A 21,662-nucleotide genomic window follows, 5' to 3' on the forward strand; every position below is an offset into this window, starting at 1 on the left:
TTTAACAGCTGCCGAGCTTTCTCCCTGCTGCTCCAATTAACACATTCAGCACACACTTGCCGGTGAGTGGGCTGTGTGTATGGATTAAACCACTTTGCTATTTATTCATTCAGCATATGTGATGCCAGAAATGGATCAGCGTGTTTCCTCTTCTTAGAACAAATGAAATCAAACGGGCCCCTGAGCCCATGCCCGGGTAAATATGAGGGCAGCGTTTAACTGGCGAATGAAAACCTGTTCTGCCTTGAGATATGGTTCAGTCCATTGACTAACATCTATCCCCGCCTCCCAGCCCCTCTTCAAATGATGGAGACACAGGATAGGGAGCTCTCAGTGCTGGGCTTCCCCTTGCTGGCAGGCAGGTCTCTTCCAACTTTGTCCTCTGCTGTTTGATAACCACTCAAAATCCTGACTTTCTCCTTTCGCTTCAATATTTTCCTCCTTTGTCTATTTTCGTGTTGAAATATTCCAGTCAGTAGATTTGATAAAGTCAAACTCCCCCCCCCCCCTTTTTTTTTTTTTCAAAGGAAAAACAATATGCTTCCTAGTCACAGCTGAGATAAGGGAGGGGTTTTTTAATGGTACCAGAGTGGCTGGTTGGAGGCTGCAGCTTTGCTCCGGTGCTTGTGGTTGATTCATGCTGGGACAGCAGCTCTTTGTAAAGCAGAGGGCGAAGGGGGCTGCCGGCTGGTGCTGCTGAGGAAGGAGATGGAGCGTTTCTTGGGCTTTGTCAAGCAGATAAGAAGATCGAGAAGAAGAAAAGGCAAAAAGTACCGGCCAGAGGAGGATTACCACGAGGGCTACGAGGACGTCTACTATTATGCCTCAGAGCATTTTCGAAGTAAGTGTTTTGCCTAACCTCATTTTCCTTTGGCTGTGATAAATGTTCTGCTTTTAAGATATTTAGAAACACTAAACCCGCAAAATGCGAACAATATTCCCTTCCTTGCTAGAATCTGAGCATCATGCGAGTATTAAAACGTCGGTTCCTGTTAGGGCTTTATCTGGCTGTGACTGCTGATGAACAATACAAAGCAGCTGAAGTGGCACAGCCGCTCTCAAAGTAAGCGGGGGTCTGTCTGCAAACCCGGATAAGATTTCAGGTGCAGTTAATTGAGTCTGACTGCTGGAAACCTTTTGTTAAAACACTTTGTGTTGAGAAGCGATAGGGTGGTGGTAGCCCTCATAGAGTGCCTTCCAAAAGCCGCATGGATGTTTTTAAATGACTGTAAAGGCAGCAATCACTCATTTCTAAGTTGGAGTTGATGATTAATGTTTGTTATTAAGGGAGAGTCAGTTCTCTGAGCCTCTGCTGTGACCTGGTCTTTTCAGCAGTGAGTTACTGAACTGGGCTGCTTCCTTGCTGCAGGTCCAGGACCACTCGTGAAGAATTAAGTGGTGGGTTTTGTTTGCTTGCGCTCACGTGACAGCAGCAGCTTGCCCGAAACCAAAATAAACTGCCTGCTCGGGAGTCCCTGTGCAAACTGTGGGCTGTTTCCTGCAGCTCGTTAGGGTTTGTCCACTGTACCTGTCAGGCTTTGGAGCTGCCGATCTGCCTTGGGCTTCTGGAGGAGGGGATGTGCCCAGAGGTGCCCACGGGGATGGTGGGAGGGAAGCTGCGCTCAGCCCCTGCCCAGAGTATTGTGCAGTGCTGTCAGGGCAAGGTGTTGGTAGCAGAACAAGTCATGCACAGAAATTACCTTTTTAAAAGGTTTCTGCTGTTCTGGCTGGTGGTTTGGGAGCTTTGCAGTGAGGCTCTGTGCCTTTTGCTGAGCAGCTGAAGTTTGATGCACTTTCTTGTTGTTCTATACTATGCGAGTGGTTGACGGTATCTTTTAGCATCGTTTGGCCTCATTTCCACTTTGCTGAAATAAATCGTAAGAACCTTACATTTGTTTTGAGACAAAACGATGAATGTGATTGTGCCTTATAGCACTAGAGTACTGCTATCCTGTGGAAAATTAGGAAGCAATAGGTTTTCCTCTTGGTTTTCTTCCTCTGCACCATGCTTGCCTATCTGCAAAAGTAAACTGATGTAGGGTGCTTGGTTGTTTACGGAGTTTCTCATTAATACAATCTTGATCTCTTTCTGTTTTTAAGAAAATTTACCATGCTGATAATCTTAAAATTTATCTATGTTGTTAAGACGGAGTTCTTATAAGAAAGAAACGTATTTTGGGGGCAATGCAGTCGTAACAGGTAACATACCGACATAAAATCATCTACACAAGAACTAAAAATTTTAAATCTACTTAGCATTGAAAAATGTGAAAATGATACATGTTACTGAAAGCATGTAACTTTTTCTGGCTTTAATATGTAAATCAAAGCAACTTGTCAAAGCAGTATGTCAAAATACTTCCCTAGCTGATTATTGTTGTTGAAGGCCTTTTAAATAAAATGGAAAAACCCCTCCCAAAACTGTCACATGTAATAAGGATTTCTTGAATGCTGATTAATAAATTATTAACTCTTGACTTAATGTAAGGCTGTAAGATTGAGCCAAATATCTAATAGGTTTCCCCTTTTATTCTAATTAGGAAATAAAAGGATAGTACACACTTCAGCCTGTGGAGGTCATAAGTATTTCAGGCTGGATGAATCTGTGTCAGATTTTGAAGTGGTGTTCACAACAGTGATCACAATACTCAAATTGACTGGCCAGAATAGTGTGGAGTCCAGTGGAGTTGGATGCACAAGGAGTTCGCAACTTCTCGCAGTTACTTAAACATGTCACAGGAGATTTGAGCTGTGGAGTCTTTATAGAGATACCACATCAAACACAATTGCTCCTCAAGTGCTTCTTTTGTCTGGTCTTTCTGTGTGGTATATGTGTCACTGTTTTGGTTGGGTAGGTGTGGTAGCTACTTAAAGCAATGTATAAAATGTGAAAAGATGCTGCTGGTGCTACTATAAATACTGCCTTGAAATTTTCATGTAATGGGGACAATGAAATGTTTCATATTTAATTTAATTACGGTATGTTATGCTGTTTACAGTGCAAATTTAGAGTAATTGCAGAGCTTTTAATTTGTATGCTTAGAAGAATGTATGCTTGAGAATCAGGTAAGAATATTTATTGGTATGATTTTCAGAATATCAGAGCTAATGAAATCAAAGACCTAATGTTCATTCAACTGAAGAGAGTTGGAGCTTTTTTAGTTTCCTCTCCCTGCATTGTTATCCATCCCTCCTCCATTGTTTATGAGTTATGTGTCCAATTAGCTAGTGCATTTGAACATTGTCTGAGCCAATCACTTTATGAGCTTGTTACTCTTCCTCCCGTTAGTAGGATTGCTTAATGTTGTATGGAGGCAGAATTAATGGAAAAATGCAGAAACTACATTAGACTAACAAAGGATCAAGCAGAAAGAAAACAAAGTTAAAAATAGACTAGGCCTCTGGGAATCACAGGAAAAAGGTGACTTTAGTTTGTCCTCAGCCCAGCTGTGGCTGGATATTGGGATATTGTAGCTCCTGCTGTTAGGTATACGTCTTTACTCCTCTGAAGCTTTGTCATGGAAGACAACATTAGCTATGATACTGGGGCACAGCTGGATGAACGGAAGGTGCCATAGTGCCTAAAGGTCTCTGGGTAAAAAGAGACCCCAGCTCTCAAGTCACATGTCATTTTGCTTGGACACTTCGTCCATTTGGGTTCAGTTAAATGAATATCCTTGTTTTGACATGCAGCATCAGCTCTGCTGTCTTTCTGAAGAGTCTCCTGTGCTATGTAACGCTAGAATAAGTAAAATAATAACTTTGGTACACAAACATGTATTGACTTTAGTAGCGCAGGCATCATACTCATTTTGGTGGTACTTTGCAGTGTGAACATAGTGGGTGATGAAATTGCTACCCAGCCTACTCAGACAAGTTGCTGCTTATTGCATAAAACACTTTAAAAAGCATTATATTTCTCTTGTGCAGCATTACGGCACTGCCATTCAACCCGTTCCTTTTAATAAGGCTTTGCATGGAAAGGGCCTTTGTTATATTATTACCAAGACTGATAGCAAACATCAGGAATGCTGTGTAGCAGAGCTGCCTGGAATGCTTCCAAAAGTGACATATGTCCTTTTGCTGAAGTCAGGGTGTTTTGCCAAGACCTTTGAGTTTCAGCGTAGTCTTGAGCAGGAAGGTGTTTTTGGGACACAGCCTGATTTGATCACCTCTGACCAAAACAAACTCCTCCTTCTCCCACCCCAATCTGATTTCAGTGCTAAGTCTTTTTATTTAGTGAAACACCTGTAAGGGTTTGCATTTCTTCCAACCGATTTTGGATCCTTGCAGGTTGCATGAAGTGTGGTTGTCACAATCTGCCCATGCAGGTCCAGAAGGCATTGCTGTGAATGCTTACTGTTAAATTTTGTCTTATTTATGTTACTTCTTGTTTCTGTCTTCCATCTCCTCCTGAAAGATACTCTGTTTTCATTGATTCTTCTTATGTTGTTCCTCCCAACATGATGTCAGCACTATGGTCCATTGGCATAGAGGTTTTATTTTCTGTGTGAAGCAGTGAAAATACTAAAGAATGATCCCAAAAAACAATGTTTAAAGAATTCTACAAGTAAACACCCAGTAACCCAGAAGGTCCCTTCTTTTTTTTAGCCCTGACCTTAAAATGTTCCATTTAGTCACTTAGAGTCCCTCAAATAATTTTCTTCTATCCCTTGTCAGGGCCAAGTATATGTTGTCTGACAAGAGCATTGGTCTTTTTGATAAAGTAGTCTGCCATAGTGTATCTGCAGTCATGTATTGTTTTTCTCTGTGATGCCCTTTATTAATTCTTCCATAGTTCTTGTGTGAGAATTGTCTGGTTCCTCCGTTTTAGGACAATCAACCTCTTTGAATTTGTCTCCAGAATCATAGAATAGTTTGGGTTGGAAGGGACCTTAAAGATCATCTAGTTCCAACCCCCCTACCATGGGCAGGGACACCTTCCACTAGACCAGATTGGTCAAAGCCCCATCCAATCTGGCCTTGAACGCTGCCAGGGAGGGGGCAGCCACAGCTTCTCTGGGCAACCTCTTCCAGTGCCTCACCACCCTCACAGTGAAGAATTTCTTCCTAACATCTAATCTAAATCTCCCCTCTTGCAGTTTGAAAACATTACCCCTCATCCTGTCACTGCAGGCCCTTGTAAAAAGTCCCTCCCCAGCCTTCTTGTAGGCCCCCTTCAGGTACTGGAAGGCCGCTATAATGTCTCCCCGGCGCCTTCTCCTTTCCAGGCTGAACAAGCCCAACTCCCTCAGCCTGCCCTCGTAGGAAAGGTGCTCCAACCCTCTGACCATCTTGGTAGCCCTCCTCTGGACCCGCTGCAACAGCTCCATGTCTTTCTTGTGTTGAGGGCTTTCCCTTCTTTCCATTACTGTCCCATTGGTCTCCCTGTGTCATCACTGGAAAGTTAAGGGTAAGATATTTGACTCCTAGCCTAGCAAATAAGGCAAAAACGAAAATCTGAATGTCTTGTATAACTGAGAGTTGAAAATGTCCTCTTTGTGACTGAAATCTGGGAATAATTAGTTAAAATGCATATTGGGTATATGATATGCTATTCGGGATGATGTCAGCAGAAAAACCCCTCTTGGGCCTTATTTTCCAAGACAACTCAATGTTATGGTGCAGAAGCTCACTGAGCTGCCAAAATCTTACTAACGAATGTCTTTGGATTTCATACCCTGGGTGGCTTTAAAGCTGTATTAAATATTCATAGAAGAGACTTGCTACCGAAATAACACTAAGACAAAATGACGAGGGAAGTGATATGCCTATAGTTTCTTAATGCTATGGTCAGTAGCAGCATCGCTCTTGTCAAGATTTTCTCCATTTTGTAAATTGATACAAACAGTTCTTGTTTGCAGCAGTCTCATAGATTTGATTGGGGTTGTAAAAGAGTTAATGGTTTTATGAGTAATGTGGTGACAAGGGCATTGAATACCTCTATCTCAGGTTGCAGAGATGTTAATTGATCTTAAGGGTGAGGAATGCAGGACAACCACTTTTCATTTTACGAAGATTGTGTGTTGCAAGTCTGCAGTTTAATTGGATGTGTGTGTGCTTTGGGGAGGGTTTCTTCTCCCGTCACAGATCTTGTCATGTCAGTACAGTAAAATCTCAGCTTTCGTTGAAACTAAAGATAGCACATTTGTTGCAGCCTACATGAAAAAAGGCTTGGTAACCTCAGCAGAGAATATGGCAGGCCTTGAAAACGTAACAAAAATAATATTTTTTAAAATAACTAAAATTTATTAAAGCTTATTATTTCCTTCTCCTTAGTGACTGTTTCATGATTGTTGTACCCTGGAGATTTTCATTAATGGATTATAGTTCTTCAGTATTTCTGCCTGTTTTCCATAAGTCACTTTTTTCCTGAGGTCTGGATAGCCCCAACACCTCAAGTTCATCAGGAATGGGATGTGATGCCCATGTCCAGAGAGACTGTCATTACAGGGCTACCATTCAGTGTCAGCTGCAAGCCAGGCATGGTGATAAAGACGACAACTATATTTGAGCTTTACGGCTGGGACAGCCAGTATCAGCTTTCCCATTTGGAGATTTCTGAGTGAAACAAAAGTGGTAGAAAGTGACACTTGTCTCTGCAGGCTAAAACTTCCCCTGTACAGGTGCCAATTACAACAGTTTCCATTTTGGAAAAAATTCAGGCACTTGTCGGACAAAGATGTTGTATGCTTGTGCTGTTTCTGTTGCTTTGTCATCTTCATGTCTGTTAGATTCTGGGATTTTTAAACAGTTGGCCGTTGTATCAAGTCCAGTTTTGTATTTCATGACTACCATCCTTTGCAAAGGGTCACTTAACTTCTGATGAACTGTGTATGTGTGTTGGAGGTGATCCCATTTATCTACCATCTTGTTCGTCACGTTTGTTAGTGAATGTGTCCTTTCTAGAAGAACCCAAGAGGTGGAGAAGAATTACATATTATTCTCGTTTTATAGATAGCAAACTAGTAGGAATGAGTTATAAAAAGGAGAATTTTAGCAATTCTTGAGCATCCCATGAAATTATTTAGGTCTTCCAAGCTTGCAAGAAATACGCATGCGTTAAAATCTTATTTTACTTCTTTCCTGTTTTATCTTGGTTAAAAGCATGTAAGTCTTGGTATGGGGCTTGTGTTTGTAGATGCTTAAGCTGTTTGAATAGTGGCTTTAGACACATTATGTTGTTTATATAAATTCAAAGATAATTAAATTGTTGATGTTACTTGCGCAGCAGTGTGACACCCAGTTGCAGGGTCTGTCAGTGTGGCACCTGCGGCTGTGGGGCTCCCTGCAGGACTGGAGTAATGCATTTCTTCTAGCCAGGCAGGTGTACGCTGGGTTTGGTGAAACATTTTCATTATACGTTTAACTTTTTTTTTTTTTCTTTTTTCTAAAGCAGTGGTGCAACAGCTAGTTTAAGTTTGTTAGCAATAGGATTATTTTTTTAAATGACCCTTTGTGTCTCTTCTACAAATGGCCCTTGAACTCCTGGGGCAGCACAGAGCATGGATGGTAAAACATTGCCTTAGAGTTACTTGGAGGAAACCAGCTTATTTATTTTAAGTCACTGAAATAATGAGACCTGAATTATGTAATTCTTTGCATGGAGTGTAAACACTTCTCCCTGCTAGCAATTACAACTGTACAATTTCTGTGCTACTTTTCTTTCATTTACTTTCCGGGCCTATTCTTTACTGAATAATTAAAGATCCTGATTGTCCCTGCTCAGGAAATGTATTCGTTATAGCTCTTCCTCCTCTTACAGTGGCTGCTGGTATGAGGTTGTAACTTCAGTATTTAGAGAATTTGGCAGCCTTTATATTTTAGTATATCTAGAATGTATGATATCCAGGTTCAAACAATGACATTTAGAGAGATCTGGACTTCCTGCTTCCTGAAATGATGTGTAAGTTATGATTTTAATCATGACTTTGTCAATTTAAATCATGAACACGCAGTGATCTGATTATTTTTTCCCCTTGGATATTGTGAAGTGAATGAAACATCAGGTTTTATGAACTAAGATTAAAGAGAGAGGTAAAAGCAGCTACAGAGGTGTCAGTTTTAATATAGGCCTTCAGTTCCAATGGAAAACTTAAAACAATTAGTGGAACAAAGAAGGGAACAACAATGTAAGCCCCTTGCTGATGAGATTATAAACATTTATTGAATGATTGCTGTGTTTCTTCAGCAGGGCATGCCCGTGGCTATAATTAATCATCAGCATGAATATAAACACCTGTTTACTGTAGATGCTATTTGTATAAGACAGATTTGGTAGTCCTCATCGTATGTGCAAAATGACGAGGCAACTCTGTTTTTCAGCAGGAAAGAGCAGGAGTAGTGCTGTGGCTGGGTGCAAGAGTCTGTGATGACCAGATTGCTGATAACTTGGGCACCTGAATGCTACTGATTTTGTTCAGAGGATTTTCTGATTTCCCTCTGAAACCCAGGAATTTGTACACAAATCAGCATGCAAGACTGTTGCAGTTCTGAGGACATGTGCTCCAAATTAAAAAGGCGGTAGAACTAAGGGTGCCTATAGAACCTCAATTCGGCCTCCCATTAATGAGTCCTTGATGAAGGACTACCTGTGCACTTTTGCTGTGTTGCTTATGCTGGATTCAGCATGTGACAGAGGCTGCACCAAATCCTGGTGCAGTGTTGTGCCTGGCCTTCCCACCACCCTTCCCGTTGGGGCTCATCCATTGTTTCTCTGATTTGAAGGCTTGAATTTGCAGATGTCTGGCACGAGTTGCTGTAGTATGCTGAGGGGAGTATGGTTTGTATATATAAAAATTATATAAGCCTGACTGGTCTGAAAATCCATCCATAAGGCATCTCAGGCTGCAATCTTTAAATTATTGCATGCCTTTGATGATAATCTCCCTATGCTTTAGTTCTCCACCTATGAAATGAAGTTAATGGTACCTTTCCTTCGCAGGTATGCTGTGAAAGTAAATTAGTGTTTGCTAAGCTCTCAAATAAATGCTACAGTGCTGAGTGGCATAGAAGAGCTCAGGAAGAAATTGTCTGTCTGGAGAGAAGGGCTTGAATAGTGTGTGGGAGCTAAGGGATGGAATTACACTTTGAGCAATGAGGAGAAAAGGTCTTGAGTAATTTTTCAGGTAATTAAAATAGTTTATTTTCAGCATTAAATGAGACAAAGTCTCCTGCAAAAAAATAGGAGATCAAGTAATTAAAGATTGTGTTGTAACACATATGCAAAAGGAGGCCGAATTGGGGGTTGCTAGGAATTCTCAATCTGGCACTTGCAGCTTGCAGTTTGCTTTGTTAATGGTGTGTTTGTGCATGTAGTAGAGAATACGGAGCACGAGTTCCTTGGGTTTTAGCATGCAGTGAAAATTCTGTATCAGCAGGTTATGGACAAAATACTTGCTACAAATGCACCAGAATCTCCTCGGTGTTGAGATGGCAGAAGTAAATTTTGGCGAGTGCCCAGAGGATCTGATCACACCGGTAGCACTTTGGTGCATTTTTTAATACAGTCCCTGTGCTGACACTGGGAGCACTGTGGGCATCTGTGGGACAGAGGAGGGATGAGTAAGGTTTATTTTCTGTCTGTCCGTGGGTGCTTTGAACAGATTCGTTCAAGGAGAACTGTCCTTGAAAAGGTGGCCAAGGGAAAAGCAAAACTGAACAGGGGTGGCAGGGTGCTAGAGGAGGTGTGAGATCTGACCACCCTGCAGGAATCTGTGGGTTATGGAGAGCCTTGCTGCTCTGCTCCTAGAGCCCCCCAGAGGGAAAGCAAGGAATGAACCCTTCAGGTTTGCCCAGCCTGTTCTGTGCTCGTTAAACATGATATAACATCTGGATTGCCTGTGTAAGGCACACAAACACGACATCTTCTACATAAAACTGATGCTGGAGATAGGCCATCAGAGATGGTTTTCCAGGTGTCAAAATTAGGCTTGTAGGTGTAGGCCTGGTGCTTGTGAGACCTGTGTCGTACATGCTAGGGTATAGAGTTGAGGAGGACAAAGATGGAAGGGAAGGTGTTTATGGGACAGTGAGAAGTACCTTTGGAGACACACAAAACTTAACTGGACAAGGCTGCAAGCACCCTGATCTACCTGTTTAAGTTAGTTCCAGCTTCAAAGCTGGCCATTCTTTGAGCAGGGGACTTGGGCCAGTGGACTAACAGAGACCCCTATGAGCCTCAAATATTACGCAATTTTATGAAAGGGAACTTTGGTTGGAGAAGAAAGGAGGACTGTGGAAGCAGAATGGAGAAAAGGGAGATTAAAGACAGCTCTGGGGAAATACTGTTTGAATGAAACTACAACAAAGAAAGTGAAACCAAAAGTACACAGATACAGTGTGAAGTACTAACTCAGTAAATTGTGTTTTCAAATTTGTTCTCAGATGCTTCCTTTGGGTGTGTTTAACAAGCTCTGTGGCTGCTCAGATCTATGTTTTGATAACACTCTCCCTCTCCCAGAGGGGAAAACTCATTGCTCAACAATACACCTTGTTGCTATTCCATCAGCTGGTATCATCTCTATTTAAAAAAAAAAAATAAAAAAAAGTATTCACAATGTGTTACAAATAAATGCAGTAAAAAATGAATGGTACACAAATACATATTTTAAATACACAGTGATATTAGCTTTATGCCCTTGCTTTCTGCAGGCTAGAGTAGAAAGTAATTTAAAGCCCTGATAACCTGCTACCTGTGCCCCATTTGTGGGAGCCGAGTTGTTATGTAGTCAACAAGAGGTGAGTCATGGCAGGAGCTGTGGGCTGCGATGCCAGATGTATTAGCACTGAATGCGTGGAAATCAAAAGGGATATTTGCCATGCTGTCTGATAGGGATGTTGCATCTGACAGCCTGGTTTAGGGGAAATGAGAAGATGCCTGTGAAGGAAGGTTGGGAGAGTGTGGATCTCTGGCAGAGCGCTGCCAGCAGCAGCGTTCAGGTCAGTTGTCAGTGAATCTAAATACATTCAGTGGCATTTACAATTTGGAAAGTAGGAACATGGATTTTCCCTTGAGTGGTGGTAGAATTTCACATGGCTTGTCATGAAAATGCTGCGTTCCCTTTCATTGCTAAAAGGAGGTAGGAGTGACTTCTGAAATGGAGAGGCCAAAGCTGTTCAGGCTTGTGGTTATAACTGCCCGTCAATAATTAAATGGAGTGCAGCAAGATGGTGGAACTGCTGGCATCTATGAAACCCCTATGAATTCAGTGACGCTTTGGCAGTCTCTGAAATGCTCCCTCTGTAACTTGACCCATATTTCACATGGGCTTCCCAGAAGATTTCCAGAAGAGGTACTCAGGCATCCCCATTAGCACTTCTAAATCTGTTGCTGTTCGCTTGTGCCATACCCTGCCTGGAAAAAAGAGAGAAGTCTTCTTGAGCTTAGGGCATTAATGGTTTGCTTACATTTTTCATGTTATACTCTGAACATAATTACAGAAATAGAAGTATGTTTAGGAATGTGGTAGGTTTTGATAACATTCCTCTGCTCTCACAATTGTTGTGCGTATCTTTGCCGGCTTATTCAGGCAGGGAGTACCCAGCCCTGCACTACAGGAGAGCAGAGGAGGAGAGGTTTGTCGACTGGAAAGAGTACAGCCATCTCTTTAAAATACTGCTGCTCCTGAGCATATCACAAGGGATGGAGAAAGCACTGAACAGTATAATTTTGTAACTGGTACTTGATTTGCGTGCTGCAATTTAGTGTTTGTGTTTTGTTCTTGGGTGGGTGGAAAACAGTGGAAAACACTGCTCCTTTCTAGCTTGCTTGTTTGTGGGGTTTTTTTTTTGTTTTGTTTTGGTGTTTTTTTTGTCCCCACTACTTCTCTGAACTTGGGCTCTTATAATTAATCTGAATGGCTGTGGATTTTGTAGGACAGATTGTGTCATGCAAATTGTTTCCAGAGACTGAGCAAAACTGTTGAAGGCCATTCTAGTTGCGGCCTGGAGTTGGTGGCCCTTTGTGCTGTATAGATAATTGAGCTTTTTACAGCCACATGTCCATTCACAGTAGGTTGTTTTCTTCCTCATAGATAATGACAGAAGTTTATTAGCTGTTGGTTTAAGTATCTTACAAAAATGTAGTGCTGGTGGCATAATTATTCAGGAGGTTATAGCAATGTGAGTAGAGAAGGCAGATGAGATAATACACTGCTCCATTGTATGAAAGTAGCTTTAATATATGGAAAATGCTCAAACCCTATATCTATGTTCATATTTTATGCGCTGGTGAATTGTCAGTGGATTTGCAGGTAAGGAAAATGTAGTTTTGTTCAGTGATCTCTTATTTTGTGATAAAATGTCTTTTAAGTCTTGATGACTTGGTAAGTATGTCTTATATGATTAATTAATGGATGATAAGTAGCAGCAGCTTTATGGCTTTAGATATAGGTAAACTACCACTAACTGATATAGGGACATGTACAAATCAGGAGAAAAATTTAACTAGATTTTAAGTAACCCACAGAAGGTAATCAATGAACACTCAAGATCACTTCTGCTCATTTTATCTGCTTCTCTAAACAGTTAAAATTGTTCCTATAATTAGTGTTCATGTTTTCTTGGTAGCAATTTATATTTTTTAAATGGACAGCTAAATTAAACTTAAAAAATAACCTGATGAAACCAGCAATAATTAAAAACCTTTAATAGTTTAATAGGTGAATGGTCCTGAATTTTTGTTTTGATTACGGCAGTGATTGGAAATGATCAGTGCTTCCCAGATGATCACTGGATGGTTTATCTGTCTGTAGGCTCCTGAAATTCCACAATTTCAGCTTGTGGAATCTGGAAAATTTTTCCAGTTTTGAAGTCCAGGCTAATATAGTAACAAAGACCACAGCATGGAGGAATAGGTTAGGTGATGATGTCTAAATGAGAGAACGCACATTTTGGTATCATGGCATTACATTGAGTCTGCTGTGACATCTTTTTTTTTTAATCCTTTTTTTATTTTTCCCTCCCTCCCCCCCCCCCCCTTTACTGCTGTATATAGTTCTTAAATTCTTCAACTGGGCCTTGGACAATTGAGTGACCCTGTTTTACTGGTCTGTTTGTTTTCCCAAAGTGGAAGTTTCATTAATTTTCTGAATTGGAAGCCTGGAACCCCTTTCTCCTCACATATCCTGAAGTTCTTTAAAGTACTTGAAAAATACAATTATGGTTCACAGTACTCCCTGAACTTGCAATCTAGAAGAGATTTTTTCGTGCAGTTTTGTCATAAAATCAAATCATATCACAGAGGGGAGGAAGGTAACACGTTCCATCTGCAGTCACTTAAACCCTCATGCAAGCAAGGGGTTTCTAGTCACATTCAGACTAGAAAGGATGGATGCATAGGTGTGTGTCTTATTAATACAAAGTGGAAAATTCCAGCTCATGGTCTACAGTATGTGTTTTCCTTTTAAAAAGTACAAGTTACTAGCATTGTGACTGCCAGGTGCTCTTTCTACTTACTTATTTAAACAGAATTATATGTGTTGCTCAGCAAACCAGGAGAATGGTCGATTGTTGATGTGACAGCAGTCTAGAGCTTGAGATGTATGTGGCCTGCCTTTAGGCTTGACCTATGGCCTCAGGGGATGCCTTAACTCAAGGCTAGGTCAAAAAAAAATGTGACTAGGAAACTGTTGGGGGAAGAAGCAGAGGAAGTGAAGTGCAAATAGCCTTTGCATCTGCAAATTTAGCTCTTTTATTCAGAGATTGTGGTCTTGGGTTTTAGTGTGTTTTTCTGTGCATCTTAAAATGCATGGGGAGATTTATTTGTTTGTTTATTTATAGCTGCTGCATGGAAAACAAAGCTCTCAAAAATCTGTCTGCAGTGATTGCACTCTTCCTGCTTGGTGTTTATTTTATCAAGCAGATTTGTAGAGTTGACAGTGGTTTTTGTGAGGTTCTAATATTGTCTTGACTGTGCCTTGCTGTAGGCCAGCCAAAGATTTGGTTCTGCAAATGCCAGACACATGAGTAACTCTGTTAATGTGAGTAGTCCCACTGGTGGAGGTTAGATATAAGGGTCTGTAGCAGTGAACCCTAAAGAAAATGGTGTGTGTGGATAGATTAAAATAGTAATTCTAAGAGTTTCTTCCAAATATTCGTTGTTTGTGTTGTGTTTCTGTGCTCTGCTCCACTTTCTGGCAGAGATAAAAGGATATTTTGACTGAGAGATCAGCATCCCTGGATTGTTTCCTCTAAGATAATTTTTAAGCATGCGCAGTTTTATTTCATTTTGGTTGACAAGTGAAATTGTTCAGACTTCAAAAACAAAGCCAGTTGATTAGTTCTGCATTATTCCATTTCAATGCATGATTCCAACCTTGTTCATTAAAGCTGAAGTGGAAAACCTGGGTCTGAAGGACCACTGTTGACAGGAACCACTCGCCTGGAGCACAGAATTCAATAATCATTGATTAATACCGTTTACTGCTGATTTCTTTTCTTTGGAAAAGGCAATTATTCTTGCCAATATCTTTTATACATAAGCCTTGGCATAGAATTTAGAATTTTAACCTGTAATAATAATAATAATAGTGTTTTAAATTGTGATGATGCTGGGGAGTGGGAAATGGGGAAGGAAGGGAGGAAAAAAAAAAGAGAAAAGAAGTGAGGCTTATTTAACACTGACACAAAAATGCTGTTCCACTGAAGCAAAACCTGAAGTAGATAGATGTATTGTAGTAAATATTAAATGTGTTAAATTGCTTGTCAAGTGCAGTGATTTATTTATTTTTTTAATTTTTATTCACTTGGAGGAAGATGGTTTCAGATGGAGCTTTTAGAGACCTGACTGCTGCTCTTTACTGTATGAAAGCCAATTGCTATTACAGAATCCAAGCAAATGGATGTGTGCTCCTTTGTTGTGAAGACCAGTGGGGATGCTGAACTTGTAGACTAAGTTTTGGACAAGAGCTAAGCACATTTGTACATGTACATGGAAGTGCACATGTGGGTAGGTGACAGCTGGAGGTTTTATGGTAGGGTGTAAAAGATTGGAAGTGGCAAAAGATGAGCTGTGTGTTTATATAGAGATCTCTGCTAGAGCAACTCAGTGTTGTTTCTTCGGATGTGTGAAAAGAAAGACCTGAAGATCTTGCAAAAAAGTGGATTCTGAGATGCAGTCACTGTGGAATAAATCATTTAAGTGTGGAGCTCAGGGTTGCAGCGCAGAGATCAAACGTACAAAGCTTTGGTCTCTGTATGCGGTTAGACTTAAGCATAATGCAGAACTGAGTAACTGCCCTTACTGTGTGAAGGTCCTGGTGGTGTTTGGGCAGGGAGGGACAGGGGGAGTTGGGCATGGGCACTCCTTCCTCTGAGCTTCTCCTGTGAGAGCAATTATTAGCAGAAAAAACACTTGACTTTGAAATTTCCACTCAAATATGTCTGCATGTGTATATATATGGTTCAGGAATCATTACTTTTGAGCAGAAACTTACTTCAAGAACAGCATGTACAAAATCCCCTTATGCTGCTCCTCAAGTGTAGATAAGCGGCATTTCCATGAAGAAAGCCTGTTCGAATTGTTGAGGGGAAAAAAAATGAGCAACCTCTGTAACAGGCAAAGTTCCTGTATCCTCAAGGGTTATGACCACTTCAAACATCTTTGCATTTCTATCTGTAAATTATTTCCCCAGCACTGTGTTTTTGCCATAGGGAATAAGAAAATAAATATTTAATTGATGTGAAGACAGTCTTCCGTATTGTGTGTGCTGGGGACATCGCCTTCCCAGGCCTGTCCACCAGCAGGCTGCCTGTCTGTCCCCTAGGGTCAATACTTCTGTTCTGCTCATGATCTGATGGACAGCACTTGGCGTGTGGGAACACCAGCAATTTCTTTTACTAATATTTCCTAATTGCTGACAAATAATAAAGCAAAAATTATCCTGTCATTTCTTGAAGAATGATTGAAGTGTAGAAGAAAATTGGGGGTGTTTACTTTTTTTTTGGTTGCTTTTATTTACTTCATTGACATTCTGTGTATTATTTCTGCTGTTTATAGTGGGAATTGGGAGCAGAGGACCTGGGTGAGGAGGTGCCAGAGATAGGACAGTGTCCATGCCCACATTGTGCACATCTCTGCTCATTAGCAGGCGTAGGTAGTGTTTCCCTAGAGGTACCTTAGCACCAAGTCTGCCCTCAGGCTGCCTGCTCCTTGGATATATCAGATACAGTCCTACTGAAGACAAAATATTTTGTGGTTTCTGTGTGCACTGGAACAGGCTGCCCGGGGTGGTTGTGGAGTCTCCTTCTCTGGAGATATTCAAAACCCTCCTGGACACATTCCTATGCAACTTGCTCTAGGCAAGCCTGCTTTAGCAGGGGGGTTGGACTAGATGATCTCCAGAGGTCCCTTCCCACCCCTGCCATGCTGTGATTCTGTAAAGCTGCCGAAAAATAATGTGTCAGCATTTTTGTGTTGGAAACCTTGTTTTTACTAAGCTACTGGTGGGGCCACCACTATTGTAGAGAATGAAGAAGACTTGTTTTCACTTCCTTGCTTTATTTAGTTTGAAACCAAGATGTCAAAAAATGTGAGGGAATGAGGTTTGTTTCTACAAAAATTAAACTAACTGTCCCACGTATACCATCAAGTAAGACTGATCAATGGCATAAAATTGTATAATAGGTTTGGAGCACAGCTATAGAAGGCATGAACAGTGTCTGGTAGAAGGCCAAAGCTTCGTCCCGTTATCTCAGCCTCATCCTATCTTGGTCTGTTAGGGGACTGTGTTGGGCCAAGAATTAGACCTGGGTTTTTTATAGCTTTTCTTATTGCTTGAAGCTTAAGATCCATACACCGTTGATGTTATGCCGAGCTGCCGTGGTTCAGGTGGTCGTAAGGGCTGGTGGGCCTTCCTGGCTTTGCTCCCAAAGCGAAGGCTGAAGGTTGCATCCCAGCCACTGGGGTGGCCACGGACAGGCAGCTCTCCTGCACTGAGGTGGCTTTCTCTGCCTCTGCCCAGCCTCGGTCCTCCCTCATCTCCTTTTCTGAAAGCTGTTAGTGAGTGCTCACTGCCAATGCAGTAGCTTCTGGTTTTAGCCTTTTTATGTCAAATCAGATCCCATACTTACTCACCTAACTGGCACTTCCTTGAGAATGAGGCAAGAGTTCATTTTAAAATGTTTATAGGAAAAATAAAATTTTGCAAAAAATGACGAGGAAGAAACCCAAAAATAGTTAATTCCACTTGTCGGCAAGCTATATTTACTCTTTGTTTACAGTTGTAAAATGCTTATAGTTGTGAGGTTTTTCTTGTCTAATTAATACTGATTAGACACTGGCTATTTATATGAGATTACTTTTTTTTTTTTACAAGAGATTTTACTGAATTAAGGCAAACAAAAACACTTTGCAATTATTTTATTTTTTCTTTAGATATATTTGGTGTTTTGATTCACTACCTTCTCCTGTACTGACTGATTGGCTAAACTGAATAATTTATATTTGTCTGCATGTGTTTGTACATGAGTAGAAATTTTGTCTGTGTGAGACAGATATATATATATTTATATATATTAAAAATATGTCAAATTTGTATTGTCTTTTTGCACAATCTTCATGCTTCTTACTTTTGACTTTGTAAATACTAGGTAAAATTAAGTGTAGGTTCAGAGATTGCAAAGATGCTATTTTTGAAAATTTAATGTCAGGCTGCGTAGGGAATACCAAAAACATGTAAATGTGTTAAACAGGGAACAACTCGATGTGTTTGGGGGTTGCTTGATTAAATGAAGAAGTTTGTTTAGGTGTCTTAAATAGTGTAATTGTTTCCAAGCAACTAATGCCAACTGTTGAGAGTAAAGTTAATTTGCTAATGGAAATACTGGACCCTTTGAAAAGCCATTTCAAGCACCAAGTTTGTTTCAGAGATTTAATAATTAATCAAAGTGACTATATTAAATGTCAGTGAATATATCCATGCGTTGTTATCATACCTCTCTCTCAACATGAGTTCCCAGGCTCTTAATGATTAACACAGTGTGATCTGTAATGTAACAGTAGTGCTGGTGCACTGGAAGGTAAGGTACTTCTTGAACGTTCTTGCTGCAGATTCTTCAGCTTGGACTTTGTTACAAGCAGTCGTTATAAAGAGTGCTTTAAATGAGTTAACCCATCCCCGCATCTTGCTTGGAGATTGCTTTTCTTCTTTTCAAAGCAGAAGAGCCCAACATATGGGGCCAGCTCTTCAGCTCCCACTGTCACTCCCCCATGGCTTCCCTGTGCCTCTGTAATGGAATAGCAGATGTTACAAGGAAGATGCCTGGGTTGCAGAAAGCTGCGTTTAGCACAGTAAGGTTGGCTGATAGAGGTTGGCTGATAGAATTTGGCTTGGTGGTTTCTGTGTATTTCTTGTATATTAGTTTCACGTTTAACTATTCATGAGGTTGTTCAAGGTATGTTTGTGCTGTGGAAGGGCATTAAAATAATACAGTATCTCACTTATACACATGTGTGCAAGTGTGCATAGATTGTTTGAGGCATCAGATGTGGTAAAGCAAGAAATTTCTGATAGCTACCAGTGATATAAATAATTTGAAATTGCAACTTGTAGCGTGCCTTTCCATGACTGTCGTCATGGAAAAGAAGCAAATCTTTTGCACTAACAGAGGTGTCTCTGTGGTTGTGTGCTGTTGGTGGTAGTCCTGTACCGCAGTGAATTACTTTGTGTGTGGGCGTACACATGCGCACAGTTGAGGTGTTTTAAGAAAAGTCTTCTGGCCTTCTGGGAAGAAAGAAATCACTCAGTTCCTAAAAACCCAATTACACGCAGGACAGCGTGCTGTCTGGAGTGGCTTACAGTGCTCTCTAGAGCAGCATTAGATCACTGAATGTTTGTTCCAGCTTCTTCATAATAACCTGTTTTTGAGAGAGGCATATATTTGATGTGTTACGATAAAGCAGTCATGTTAGTAGTGAATATTTGCATAATGCAACTGGCTTATAATCATGGGGTAGACCAGTCAGAAAGGGCTCCAGAACATAAGGTTTGGTAGTGGGCTTCCCACAAGCTTGTGGCTCAATCTGGTGCTTGAGGGAAGACGCTCTGGGCAGCAGGGATACCCTGTCAAGAGGATCTGTGTCGTAATGGGCTGAAGAGGGCTACCAACGCTCTCCGTCAGTAGACAGCACTATTTCCTTGAGGACTTGAGTCACTCAAGGTAAGCTGCCAAGTTGTATTCATTTCTTATTTCCGATAGCTCTTTATGTCAGAGGTGGCAGTCGCATTGCACAGCTTGAAAAGTCTGGGGAAAAAAGAGAAACTGAAGTTCTAAATGATTAGAAGTCCAGCGTCAAGAAAAGCCAACAGCCTTAAAAAGGCAAATTATAAGGCAGTAGAATCTGTGGTGGCTGTGATTGTTTTTTGAGCCACGTTTTGATTTCTCGGAAGCTGTATGCTTCTTTAGAAGCATCATCTGCCTGTGAGTGGTTGCCCGTAACCTTATATGACGTATTTTTTTGCAACATAAACATTGATTCGACTTAGTGGAAACATGGCCTGAATAAGAGGCCTTTGAAGTAGGTAAGAGTGATTGCATTTACTTCTGCAAGGACTGTAGTTAATCCAGTTAGTCAATATACTAAAGTAATGAAAGAATTCCTTTTACTGTACAGCTGCATGTCTCCTCTCTCCCCGTGAGTTTTGTTTGTAACATAGATTTTCCACGACTGGGTTGCTGTTGGCAAGCCAGCCAGGCTTTGCCCAAGAGGCCCATGGAGAAGGGGACAGCTGGGGTGCAGCACTTGATTGGATGTATACTTCTGGTGAGCCATAGGTTTAGCATCATTGTGCCACTTGAATGTATGGCAGGGCTTTAACAGTATGGCCATTGTGAAGAACTATTTTTTGGCCCAAGAAATAAGGAGAAAGAGCATTCTTAAAGCTGAAAAAACCCCAGCACCTCCAAACCAAAGCAAAACATTGGGATTTGTATTCAGATGCAATGAAGTAACTTTCTTTTCCTTGTATTCTCTATGGTCTTAAGTTCAGCTCTTCGGTACATTGAGTCATAATGATGGACCCTGTAAGCAGGTTTGCAGAAATCAAAGCTTTTGGTGGTAATGAGGAAATCTTGCTAGATGGAGTGGATATTTTCAGTGCTTCTTGAACACTAATTTAAATAAAATTATCCAATAAAAGAGTAAGAACCGGGAGTTTGGTATATGTATATATATCTCTAATTAAAAGCAGACTCTGGAGAGGTTTATTAAAATACAAACAATGCAGAGGGTGATTGTAATGTCAGTGGGCAAGAATTAATAGAACGCAGTAGAGGCAGTTGTGTGCTACAAAACGGTATTGTTTTATCACTGCAACTGTGCTGTCTCTTGAGGCTTTGAAAGTGTTTTGTGATTGTGGGAAATATTTTTCTTCTTTTACTGAGAAATGTTTCGACTCTGGATGTAGCAAGAAAGTACATTAAAAAAAGATGCAATTACATGTTATGATTTGACTGTTTAACAAACGTAAAACGGAAATTACAATGACTTCTTTTTTTAAAGCCTTACTCTACTAGAATTTCCCACAATGCAAAGACGCTCAAAATCTTTTCATTTTGCTCTGCTGAAATCTGGGAATAACATCCATGTTTCTATACATTTTAATATTTGTACAAGATTTGCAGAGTGGTAAAAGCAGGGATTAAAATACGGGTGATCATTATTTTTGCCTGTTTTCACTCATAATATTTACTTCATATAGTTTTCTTTTATAACCACTTAATTAGTTATCCTTGGTTTTGTCAACCTTTGCTGTAAAATTAGGAGAGAGTTAGAAATACTCTTAAAAATAGACAAAAAAAAAAGTAGTTCTGTCTACTACAGCAGATAGAAAGAGCAGAGCAAGGTGAGCTTGAGTCTGTTTGCTCTCATTCATGCAGCTGAACTCTGGGTTTCCCTTGCAGCGTGACCCTTTCTGGTTACATTTCCTTCTTACATATACAATTATATACATTTTATATATCTAGATTTTATCAACAGACATGTATAGAGAATCACAGAATCATAGAACAGTTTCAGTTGGAAGAGACCTTCAAGATCATCGAGTCCAACCTTTGTCCTAGCTCTATCAACGCCACTAAACCATGTCCCTAAGTACAACATCTACCCATCTCTTAAACGCCTCCAGGGATGGTGACTCCACCACCTCCCTGGGCAGGCTGTTCCAATGCCTGACAACCCTTTCAGTAAAGAAATTCTTCCTAATATCCAGCCTGAACCTCCCCTGGTGCAGCTTAAGGCCATTTCCCCTTGTTCTGTCACTTGTTAGTAGGGAGAAGAGACTGACCCGCCCCTCGCTACAACCTCCTTTCAGGTAGCTGTAGAGAACGATAAGGTCTCCCCTCAGCCTCCTCTTCTCCAGGCTAAACAGCCCCGGATCCCTCAGGCGTTCCTCATGAGAGACATACTCCAAATCCTTTATTAGCTTGGTAGCCCGCCTCTGTACCCTCTGCAGCATCTCAATGTCCTTGTAGAGAGGGGAGCAAAACTGGACGCAGTACTTGAGATACAGCCTCACCAGTGCTGAGTACAGGGGCACGATCACCTCACTACTCCTGTTGACAACACTATTCAGGCAACAGGCCAGGATGCTGTTAGCCTTCTTGGCCACCTGAGCACACTGCTGGCTCATGTTCAGCTGGCTGTCAGTCAACACTCCCAG

The 21,662-nt window shown here is 40.9% G+C and overlaps 1 protein-coding gene across 10 annotated transcripts in view; it reads left to right on the plus strand.

Annotated features, from left to right (window-relative positions):
- Nucleotides 1-708: 708 nt before the first annotated feature.
- The window catches only part of GRIP1 (glutamate receptor interacting protein 1), a 234,344-nt gene continuing 213,390 nt past the window's right edge, over nucleotides 709-21,662 (plus strand). For all 10 annotated transcript variants that reach the window (XM_086472047.1, XM_086472071.1, XM_086472030.1 and 7 more), the window contains exon 1: nucleotides 709-841. In XM_086472047.1, coding sequence (XP_086328173.1) covers nucleotides 709-841 — 133 coding nt within the window. The remainder of the gene's footprint in view (nucleotides 842-21,662) is intronic.

This window comes from Leptosomus discolor, chromosome 1, assembly GCF_034619465.1.
Source record: "Leptosomus discolor isolate bLepDis1 chromosome 1, bLepDis1.hap2, whole genome shotgun sequence".
Taxonomy (NCBI): domain Eukaryota; kingdom Metazoa; phylum Chordata; class Aves; order Leptosomiformes; family Leptosomidae; genus Leptosomus; species Leptosomus discolor.